The sequence below is a fragment of the Mustelus asterias genome, chromosome 6, assembly GCF_964213995.1.
Source record: "Mustelus asterias chromosome 6, sMusAst1.hap1.1, whole genome shotgun sequence".
NCBI lineage: Eukaryota > Metazoa > Chordata > Chondrichthyes > Carcharhiniformes > Triakidae > Mustelus > Mustelus asterias.
The window spans coordinates 33,460,803-33,472,868 of NC_135806.1; the positions used below are offsets into that span (position 1 = coordinate 33,460,803).

The window sequence follows — 12,066 nt, forward strand, 5'->3', positions numbered from 1 at the left end:
ATGGACATTATGCAGCTCAGGTATATGTCTATAATGCTCATCTTGCTCCAGACAGTTACCTGTGACAATGTGCTGATCTGGCCTGCAGAAGCTAGCCACTGGATTAATCTAAAACCCGTCATTGAGGAGCTGATCAAGAGGGGTCATGACGTTACTGTGGCTGTACATACTGCTGCACTTTACATAAACTATTCTGAGCCCTCGCCCATGAAATTTGAAGTATTTGCAGTACCATTTACCAGTGACATGTACAAAGACTTTCTGAAGAGCTTCCTGCACTTCTGGATCTATGAAAAACCTAATTTATCCTTTTGGGATGGATATGGAAGATTCACAAAATTAATCGGAACTGCAACAAAACTGAACAGACAGACCTGTGATGGAATCATTAAGAACCACAAACTGCTGCAAAAACTGCAAGAATCAAAGTTCAGAGTTCTGCTGTCTGATCCTGTAAGTCATTGTGGTGAGCTTCTGGCTATAAAGCTGGGAATTCCCTTCATCTTCACTCTGAGATTCTCCTTCGGATCTGCATTGGAGAGGCTCTGTGGACAAATTCCAGCACCTCCTTCCTATGTACCTGCTACAATGTCAGAATTTTCAGATAAAATGACATTTGCTGAGAGATTGCAAAATATTCTTTACATGAACATGTACAGCCTGATGTACAACAATTTCTGGCACGAATGGGACTCTTATTACAGTGAAGCTTTAGGTGAGTTTGGACAGTTTCTCTCATGAGAGCAAAACGGGTTGGAATTTTAATATATTCCATGAGGTGTGAGCGTGAGTTCTGTCAATTCCAAAATATCTCACCAAAGAAAAGATCAGGACAGTAGACGAGGCACTGGAAAAATGTCATTTTCACATCTTCAGAGCATTTCAGAACCAATTAAGTCTCCATGCTTTGCAGATACCTGTTGGATTAAATTGCATCTATTTCAATACAAGAGGGCTGACAGGTAAGGCTGATGAACTTAGGACATGAATAGGTATGTGGGACTGAGATATTATAGCCATAACTGAAACATGGCTAAGAGGGGGGACAGGACTGGCAGCTTAATGTTCCAGGGTACAGGCGCTTTAGGCAGGTCAGAGGTGAAGGAAAGAGAGGAGGGGGAGTTGCATTTTTGATTAAGGGAAGCATCACGGTAGTAGTCAGAGATGATATGACCAAGGGATCACCTAGTGAGGCTTTGTGGGTGGAACTAAGAAGGGGATGGTGACCTTGTTGGGGTTGTACTACAGGCCCCCAAACAGGAATTAGAAGAACAAATATGCAGTGAGATTGGGGAGACCTGCAGGAGTAATAGGGTTGTCTTAATAGAGGATTTTAATTTTCCTAACATAGACTGGGACTGCCTTAGTGTCAAGGGCTAAGATGGGGTGGAATTTGTTAAGTGTGTTCAGGAAAGTTTCTTCAAGCAGTATGTGGAGGGTCCTACTCGGGAAAGGGCAAAACATAACCTACTCATGGGAAATAGGGCAGGGCAAGTGACTGAGGTGATGATAGGGAACCACTTTGGGACCAGTGACCATAGATCTATTAATTTTAAAATAGTTATGGAAAGGCACAGAACTGGTCCACAGGTGCAAGTTCTAAATTGAGGCAAGGTGAATTTTGATGGAATTAGACAGGAATTTCTAAGGGTTGATTGGAGTAAGGGACCTCTGGCAAGTGGGAGCAAGAGTTAAGGGTCAATATGTTCCTGTTAGGACAAGGCTGGCAGGAGTAGAGAACCCTGGATGACAAAACATATTGAGGTACAAGCAGCCAGAATCAAGGGATTCCCTGGAGATGTACAGGGGATACAAGAGTATATTCAAGAAGGAAATTAGAAGGGCAAAAATGGGGCATGAGGTAGCTTTGGCTGAGAGGATTAAGGTGATTCCAAAGGGATTTTTAAAAGTATATTAAAGGAAAAAGAATAACTAGAGAGAGAATAGGACCCCTCAAGGACCAAAGTGGACATATATGTGAGGAACCTCAGGGGTTGGTTGAGGTTCTCAATTAATCGTTCTCCTGTGTTCACCATATAGAAAGACATGAAGACTTGGGAACCTGGGAAAGTTAGTGGCAATATATTGGGGACAGTTCACATTACAATGGAGGAGGTGATGGACATTTTAAAATGTATGAAGATGGATAAATCTCCTGGCCCTGAGCAGGTATATCCAAGAATACTGCGTGAGGCTAGAGAAGAAATTGCAGGAGCCCTGGCTGAGCTAGTCACATTATTGTTAGCCACAGGTGAGGTACCAGAAGACTGGAGGGTAACAAATATTGTGCCCTTATTTAAGAAGGGCTGCAAAGAAAAACCTGGGAATTATAGACCGGTAAGCCTAACATCTATGGTGGGTAAGTTACTAGAGAGGATTCTGAGGGATAAGATATACAGGCATTTGGAAAGACAGGGTTTGATTAGGAGTAGTCAGCATGGCTTTGTACATGGGAAATCATGCTTTTCAAATTTGTTAGAGTTCTTTGATGAAGTGACCAGGAAGATTGATGAGGACTCCAGTAAGGCCTTTAATAAAGTTCCACATGGCAGGCTGCTCTGAAAGGTTAGATCACATGGAATTTAGGAAGAGCTGGCAAATTGATTGTACAATTGGCTTGATGGTGAGAAGCAGAGGGTAATGGTGGAAGGATGCTTGTCGGACTGGAGGCCTGTGACTAGTGGTGTCCCTCAGGAGTCAGTGCTGGGCCCATTGTGTTTGTTATCTATAATCAATGATTTGGATGAGAATATATAAGGCATGATCAGTAAGTTTGCAGATGACACTAAAATAGGTGGTATTGTAAACAGTGAGGAAAGTTATCAAAAATTGCAGTAGGATCTTGATCAGTTGGGGTAGTGGGCCAAGAAATGGAAGATGGAGTTCAATACAGATAAGTGTAAGGAAAGTCAAATCAACGTAGGACTTTCACCGTGAATGGTAGGACCTTATGGAGTATCATGGAACAGAGGGACCTTGGTGCACGCTTCTCTAAACGTGGGGTCACAGTTAGATAGGGCAGTGAAGAAGGTTTTTGACATGCTGGCCTTCATCAGTCATGGCACTGAGTACAGAAGGTGGGAAATTATGTTGCAGTTGTACAGGACATTGGTGAGGCTGCACTTGGAGTATTATGTTCAGTTTTGGTCGCCTTGCTCTAGGAAAGATGTTATTAAACTAGATACAGTGCAGAAGAGATTTACAAGGACGCTACCAGGACTCAAGGGATTGAGTTATAGGGAGAGATTGGACAGGCTAGGACTTTTTTCTTTGGTGCGTAGGAGACTGAGGAATGATCTTATAGAGGTTTATAAGATCATGAGAGGCATGGATAGGCTGAATGTACTCAGTCTTTTTCCCAGCGTTGGGGAATTGAGAACTAGATGGCATAGGTTTAAGTTAAGAGAGGAAAGAGTTAATGGGAACTTGAGGAGCAGCTTATTTTACACAGAGGTTGGTACGTATGTGGAATGAGCTGTTGGAGGAAGTGGTTGAGACAGGGACATTGACAACATTTAAAAGGCATTTGGACAGATACATGGATAGGAAAGGTTTAGACGGATATGGGCCAAATGCAGGCAAATGGGGTTCGCTTAGATAGGCATTTTGGTCAGTCATGGACGAGTTTGGGCCGAAGGGCCTGTCTCCGTGCCGTAGATTTTATGAGACTCTATATATGCTGCAGCCAATAGGAATTCAACCAATGTTGCAACCAAAGCTTAGAACTGTCGCCAGTGTGGACTAGTGAATTTTCCTTTCCGATTTCAAGAGGGTATTATGGAGGAAGTTCATGATTATCTCCAGGGACTTACTCTCTTTAGGACCTGAGTAAAGATCACAGGAAAATTCTTTAGATGCATAGTGAAACCTACAAGGTCCACTTATTAGGCCCAGGAGGTGATTGCAGTTACCTTCTCTAATCAGAATGACTCCGATAGAAGCCAAGGAGTTTTGAAAAACCGGCTCGCTGCGCTGTTCAACCAGCGCAGCATGCCCAGAGACATCAATGGGGGGCTTGTAGCAGGACTTGCAACTGGCGTCCGGCCGATCGTGAGTCTCCCAGGCAATGTTTTCTGATGTAATCAGCCCCATGCCAGAAATCAGCAGAAGGTTCATTATAATATTGAAATCGCTATTTCAATATCATTAGTGATCCCAGGAAGGCACTTCGTTTTTTTTGGGCGAATCTCTGCCATTTTCCTTCAGCCCTTTTGAATTTGGCAGGTTTCTGCTCTGCCTTAGAAGGGTCAAAATAGGATTGTTGGCCTGCCCTAGCTGTGCAAATGAGCTTTGACTCTCTGCTGCATTTATTCACATCAGAGCAGAGTACTAGATAGTTCATGTGCATTATTTTAATTAATTAAACTTCTGTCTGTTAATGATCAGTGTATAACTTTGACAAGTATGGAGGAAGGTGAACTATGGCCAGAGCCGGGAAGTTGATACATTGGCCGGAATTTTACTGCTTTGCTCGCCCTGGAATTCTCCGTTGGCCTTGGGTGGGATTTTATGGGCCTTGCCTGAGCGAGATCGTAAAATCCCACCTATTATCTCTGGCAATAAGTTTGTTGAGTTGGCCCAATGGCTTTTGTAATAATTGCTCTCCACCTGAACTGTAACGTAGTTTAAGAGAGATTTTCGCTCAATTCTTTGATAAGATTTTCTCTCAATTTCTTTAGCTTTCCTGAAAACTTCTGACAGAGTTTAACTTCAGCAGAAATGTACATGTTATTTTCTTTGTTGATTCACATATATTTTAAAGTCTTCTGGCTGATCTTTTATCTATTAATGTTTACAAATCTTTCAGCCCCATGTGTTTTTCATGAGTTACCATGAACTTTGCAGTGATCAGCATCAATATTGTGTATTTTCTGTATTTCCTTAGGATTTGAATTATGTTAGGCTGTTTTAGAACATAGAACATAGAACATAGAACATTACAGCGCAGAACAGGCCCTTCGGCCCACGATGTTGCACCGACCAGTTAAAAAAAAAAAAAACTGTGACCCTCCAACCTAAACCAATTTCTTTTCGTCCATGAACCTATCTACGGATCTCTTAAACGCCCCCAAACTAGGCGCATTTACTACTGATGCTGGCAGGGCATTCCAATCCCTCACCACCCTCTGGGTAAAGAACCTACCCCTGACATCGGTTCTATAACTACCCCCCCTCAATTTAAAGCCATGCCCCCTCGTGCTGGATTTCTCCATCAGAGGAAAAAGGCTATCACTATCCACCCTATCTAAACCTCTAATCATCTTATATGTTTCAATAAGATCCCCTCTTAGCCGCCGCCTTTCCAGCGAAAACAATCCCAAATCCCTCAGCCTCTCCTCATAGGATCTCCCCTCCATACCAGGCAACATCCTGGTAAACCTCCTCTGCACCCTCTCCAAAGCCTCCACATCCTTCCTGTAATGTGGGGACCAGAACTGCACACAGTACTCCAAGTGCGGCCGCACCAGAGTTGTGTACAGTTGCAACATAACGCTACGACTCCTAAATTCAATCCCCCTACCAATAAACGCCAAGACACCATATGCCTTCTTAACAACCTTATCTACTTGATTCCCAACTTTCAGGGATCTATGCACACATACACCTAGATCCCTCTGCTCCTCCACACTATTCAAAGTCCTCCCGTTAGCCCTATACTCAACACATCTGTTATTCCTACCAAAGTGAATTACCTCACACTTCTCCGCATTAAACTCCATCCGCCACCTCTCGGCCCAACTTTGCAACCTGTCTAAGTCTTCCTGCAAACTACGACACCCTTCCTCACTGTCTACCACACCACCGACTTTGGTGTCATCAGCAAATTTGCTAATCCACCCAACTATACCCTCATCCAGATCATTAATAAATATTACAAACAGCAGTGGCCCCAAAACAGATCCCTGAGGTACACCACTTGTAACCGCACTCCATGATGAATATTTACTATCAACCACCACCCTCTGTTTCCTATCCGCTAGCCAATTCCTGATCCAATTTCCTAGATCACCCCCAATCCCATACATCTGCATTTTCTGCAGAAGCCTACCATGGTGAACCTTATCAAACGCCTTACTAAAATCCATATATACCACGTCCACTGCCTTGCCCCCATCCACCTCCTTGGTCACTTTCTCAAAAAACTCAATAAGGTTAGTAAGGCACGACCTACCTGCCACAAAACCATGCTGACTATCACCTATCAATTCATTACTCTCCAAATAACTATAAATCCTATCCCTTATAATTTTTTCCAACATCTTGCCGACAACAGAAGTGAGACTCACCGGTCTATAATTCCCGGGGAAGTCTCTGTTCCCCTTCTTAAACAATGGGACAACATTCGCTAACCTCCAATCTTCTGGTACTATACCAGAGGCCAACGACGACCTGAAGATCAGAGCCAGAGGCTCTGCAATCACTTCTCTTGCCTCCCAGAGAATCCTTGGATAAATCCCATCCGGACCAGGGGATTTATCTATTTTCAGACCCTCCAGAATATCCTGCACATCCTCCTTATCAACTGTAATACTGTCTATTCTACTCCCTTGCAACCCAGTGTCCTCCTCAGCTATATTCATGTCCCCTTGCGTGAACACCGAAGAGAAATATTGGTTCAATGCTTCACCAATCTCCTCCGGTTCCACACATAACTTCCCTCTGCCATCTATAACTGGCCCTAAACTTGCCCTAACCAACCTTCTGTTCTTGACATACCTATAGAACGCCTTAGGATTCTCTTTAACCCTATCCGCCAAAGTCTTCTCATGTCCCCTTTTAGCCCTTCTAAGCTCGCTCTTCAACTCCCTCTTAGCCAATCTAAAGCTTTCTAGTGCACTACCCGAGTGCTCACGTCTCATCCGAACATAAGCCTCCTTTTTCTTTTTAACCAACAAAGAAACTTTTTTGGTGCACCACGGTTCCCTAGCCCTACCAATTCCTCCTTGCCTGACAGGGACATACCTATCACAGACTCGCAGTAGCTGCTCCTTGAAAAAACTCCACATGTCGGACGTTCCCAGTCCCTGTAATCTCCTAGTCCAACCTATGTTTCCTAATTCTCTCCTAATAGCCTCATAATTACCCTTCCCCCAGCTAAAACCATTGGCCCGAGGTTCATGCCTATCCCTTTCCATCACTAAGGTGAACGTAACCGAATTGTGGTCACTATCACCAAAATGCACACCAACTTCCAAGTCTAGCACCTGGTCTGGCTCATTTCCCAGCACCAGATCCAATATAGCCTCACCTCTAGTTGGCCTGTCTACATACTGAGTCAAAAAACCTTCCTGCACGCTTTGAACAAAAACTGACCCCTCTAACGAGCTAGAGCTATAACAATTCCAGTCAATATTAGTCAAGTTAAAATCCCCCATAACAATTGCCCTATTACTTTCACTCCTAAGCAGGTTGACTCCGCAATCCTTTCCTCAACCTCTCTAGAACTTTTAGGAGGTCTATAAAAGACTCCCAACAGGGTGACCTCTCCTCTCCTATTTCTAATCTCCGCCCATACTACCTCAACAGATAAGTCCTCATCAAACCTCCTCTCTGACACTGTGATACAATCTCTGACCAATAATGCTACCCCTCCCCCTCTTCTACCTCCTTCCCTACTTCGACTAAAACATTTGAACCCCGGGACCTGCAGCATCCATTCCTGCCCCTGCTCTATCCATGTCTCTGAAATAGCCACAACATCGAAGTCCCAGGTACTGATCCACGCTGCAAGTTCACCCACTTTATTGCGAATACTCCTGGCATTGAAGTATACACATTTCAAACCCTGCTCCACCCCACCTCTGCAATGCCGTGCATTGCAGTCCCCATCCATGCATCCCTCACTTTCAGCCCCACTACTCAGGATCCCTCCCCCCCCCCGAATCAGTTTAAACCTCCCTGCATGGCCTTAGCAAATTTACCCCCCAGGATATTGGTCCCCTTCTGATTAAGGTGTAGACCATCCTTCTCATAGAGGTCACACCTTCCCCAGTACGAGCCCCAATTGCTTAAGTACCTGAACCCCTCCCTCCTGCACCATCCCCTCAGCCATGAATTCAAACCTTCCCTCTCCCTATTCCTCTCTAAACTATCCCGTGGTACAGGCAAGAGTCCAGAGATAACCACTCTGTCAGTCTTGGCCTTTAGTTTCCACCCCAACTCCATAAATCCCTGCCTAATATCCCCTTCCCCTATCCTCCCTATGTCGTGTGTCCCCACATGTACAATAACTTGTGGTTTATCTCCCTCCCCCCTAAGAGTCCTGAATACCCTGTCAGACACATCCCGGACCCCAGCCCCTGGTAGGCAACACACCAACCCTGAGTCCCTACCTTTAGTTCCGACCCTCCTATCTGTCTCCTTAATTGTGGAGTCCCCAATCACAAGGCCCAGTCTTTTACAGCCCCTAACCACCTGAGCTTTCTCACTCGGCTCACCCCCAGAGATCTGCTCTCTATGCTCAGTTGATTCCTCCTCAACTGTAGCCTCCAGCACCGAAAACCTATTATGGAGGGGAACCGCCCCAGGGGATTGTCTTCCCGATTGCTTCTTACCCCTCCTCCTGGCATTGACCCAAGCCTCATTTCTAGGAGTTACTATTTCTCTATAACTCCTATCAACTTCCACCTCCGCCTCCCGAATTATGCGGAGTTCCTCTACCTCCCCCTCCAGCTCCTTTACACGCTCCTCCAGAAGCTGCAATCTAATGCACTTCTTACAACTAAAATCTCCTGAAACACTACTGGATTTCCTCACCACATACATCCCACAGGAGATGCAGCATACTGCCTGAACTGCCATCCCTGAAGCCATTACCAGCAAGAAAAAAAGAAAACAAAAAACTTCCCCACACTTCCCCAACTGTCACTCTCCACTGCAGCCCGAGCAACACTCCCTCAGTGAGACACCAACTGTCACTCTCCACTGCAGCCCGAGCAACACTCCCTCACTGAGACACCAACTGTCACACTCTACTGCAGCCCGAGCAGCACTCCCACACTGAGACACCAACTGTCACTCTCCACTGCAGCCCGAGCAACACTCCCTCACTGAGACACCAACTGTCACACTCTACTGCAGCCCGAGCAGCACTCCCTCACTGAGACACCAACTGTCACTCTCCACTGCAGCCCGAGCAGCACTCCCACAGTGAGACACCAACTGTCACTCTCCACTGCAGCCCGAGCAGCATTCCCTCACTGAGACACCAACTGTCACTCTCCACTGCAGCCCGAGCAGCACTCCCTCACTGAGACACCAACTGTCACACTCTACTGCAGCCCGAGCAGCACTCCCACAGTGAGACACCAACTGTTTTGTGGTTTTTTTTGTTCCCTTGGCTTGTCCCAGCATTTGTTCAGTCCCTAATGCCACCATTAACACCCTCTTTTTCTTATGTCAATGACATCTTTGTCAATCTCCCCTTAATCTTGACTGCTCCCTAATCTTCTGTTCTGCCCCTTCTTCAATTATATAATTCATCACATTTCTATCTCTCTTCAGTTCTGGGCGGCATGGTGGCACAGTGGTTAGCACTGCTGCCTCACTGTGCCAAGGAACTGCATTAAATTCCAGCATCTGTCTGTGCGGAGTTTGCACATTCTCCCGTGGCTGCGTGGGTTTCCTCCAGGTGCTCCAGTTTCCTCCCACAATCTAAAGATGTGTGGGTTAGGTTGATTCGCCATGCTAAAAGGCCCCTTAATTTCAGGACGTTACAGGGATAGGGCCTGGGTGGGATTGTTGTCAGTGCAGGCTCGATGGGCTGAATGGCCTCCTTCTACACTGTGGCCATTCTATGATTCTAGAAGGGTCATATGGACTGGAAATGTTAACTTGTATTTCTCCACAGATGCTGCCTGACCTGCATTTTGTCCAGCATTTTCTGTTTCTATTTCTGATTTCCAGCATCCTCAGTTTTTTGCTTTTGCTTATCCCGATTATAGATTGTTATTTTTGTTGCAAAGTTTGGATAATTTGGTTATTCCCACTTGCGGCGTTGTTATATTTTCTCACCTTTGAGAATATGGCTTTCTGATTGATTTCATTTGTATTTGTATGCAAAACCTAACCTGGAAGTAACATCTTAGTATAAGTGTATTTAAAATCACTCCTAAGCCCAAAATTTGTATTGGTGCAGTGCAGGAATGTTCAATAAATGTAGTGAATCCATTCACATCAGAAAACATCCACTGTTCTCTGAAATAAAGTGGCTTCACTGAGCATTAAGACAACATTCAGACATGCTCCAGAAAGTTCTACCTTAGGAGCATTAAACGCTTTATAAAAATTGCATTTTCACACAAACAGTAATAGTTTCCAAAACCACAGTGCTCAGTCGCCATCAGCTCAAGCGAAAACCTTTCTATCTCAAATTTGTATGCAAACAAAAGTTTGGTGTGGGTGACAAAGAGGTAATTATTCTCACAGCCTTCAGTAACGTATCCAATTTATCTGATTGTTTATAAAAACCTCTAGTTGATTTTAATTGACAAATATCCAGTCCTTGTGTGGGGGGGGGGGGGGGGGGGGGCGGTGTGGAGAGACTGACTTTTCTTGTACAACCCTAACAAATAGATTTAACAGCTTTTATCTCAAAAGATTAATGGTTGGCATATATGAATCCTCTTCAGTATATGTGGAGCAGGGAGGGTAATAATCATTCAGAATTCTCACTACTGATTGTTGTGGTGACAGCACAGATTGCAGCTTAAAACCAAAAATGCCAGTCATCCCCATATACCATAGAACATCTGCATTTTGGACTCAGTCCAGATTCAACCTCTTATACTTCACAGAAGTTGCAGAGGAGGTTCAGAGGAGGTTTACTAGATTAACATCTGGAATTGATGGATAGGCGTATGAGGAAAGGTTGGACAGACTGGACTTGTTTCCACTACAGTTTATTTAGAAGAGTGAGGGGTGACTGTAAGAATGTAAGATCCTGAATGGTCTTGACAAGGTGGACATGGAAAGGATGTTTTCTCTTGTGGATGAGTCCAGAACTAAGGACACGGTTTTAAAATTAGGGGGCAAAATTTTACCTCCATTCTTTTAGGACACCGATAAAAAGAAGACTTTTCCCCCAGAGTTTGTGCAACTTTGGAACTCTGCCGAAGAAGGCAGTGGTGGAAGAGTCATTGAATATTTTTAAAGTGGAGGTAGATATTTTCTTGTTAGGCAAGTGAACCAAAGGTTATTGGGCATAGATTATTTTTCTTTTGCCAAGCCAGTATGTGTCTTGTTTTTATGTTTTGCTTTCAAACAGAGACGTGCATTCTGCCATTAACACTTACCGTGGACCAATGCTATGTTCCTCTAAACACCTCTCGTTTTTCTGTTCCATGACATCTTTGTTATTTAATCTCTCTCTCCCTCTAACCTATCCCAGGCCATCCCTTTTGCTCGACCAGTCTCTTCCCCCCTTTCAACTTCATAAAACCCATCACATTTCTGCCTCTGTTCAGTTCTGAAAAGACTCAAAATTTTAACTCTCTTTCTCTCTTGTTTATCTTGGTGTTGTTGCAAAAATCTAGTTCATAATTTTAGTTGAGTCAGTTTTAATATATAGCTTTTAGTTTTAGGAATTAAAGTTTAACTGTACAAAATGGAAAAAGCTTGGTGAAGAAACTAGTAAATAATTCCTAGGTAAAGGCAAATCAGACAAGCTTAGATTTATTTAACCTGAGTTTATCTTACAAGGTCAGAATTTACAACGAAAGAAAAACTTAAGCAATAGTTGACCTCTTGCTAGAAGCAGGATGTCTATTGTTCTCTCCATAAAATATGCTAAAAACTTGCAATTCTGGAAAAAAGGGTTGTAAAACTGCATGAGAAGAAGACATTTTTCATATAGGTCCCACAATCAATATATTTTATTCATTTATGAGATGTGGCGTCAGTGACTAAATCAGCATCTATTGCCCTTCTCGAGCTGCCCTTCAGAATGTGGTGGTATAGAACATAGAACATAGAACAGTACAGCACAGAACAGGCCCTTCGGCCCACGATGTTGTGCCGAGCTTTATCTGAAACCAAGATCAAGCTATCCCACTCCCTATCATCCTG

The 12,066-nt window shown here is 44.1% G+C and overlaps 1 protein-coding gene across 3 annotated transcripts in view; it reads left to right on the forward strand.

The window, feature by feature from the left end:
* The window catches only part of LOC144494801 (UDP-glucuronosyltransferase 2A2-like), a 132,194-nt gene continuing 120,128 nt past the window's right edge, over positions 1-12,066 (forward strand). For 2 of the 3 annotated variants that reach the window (XM_078214161.1, XM_078214162.1), the window contains exon 1: positions 10-715. In XM_078214161.1, coding sequence (XP_078070287.1) covers positions 10-715 — 706 coding nt within the window. Of the gene's footprint in view, positions 716-12,066 lie in introns of all 3 variants that reach the window. The other variant, XM_078214160.1, reaches the window with a different exon arrangement.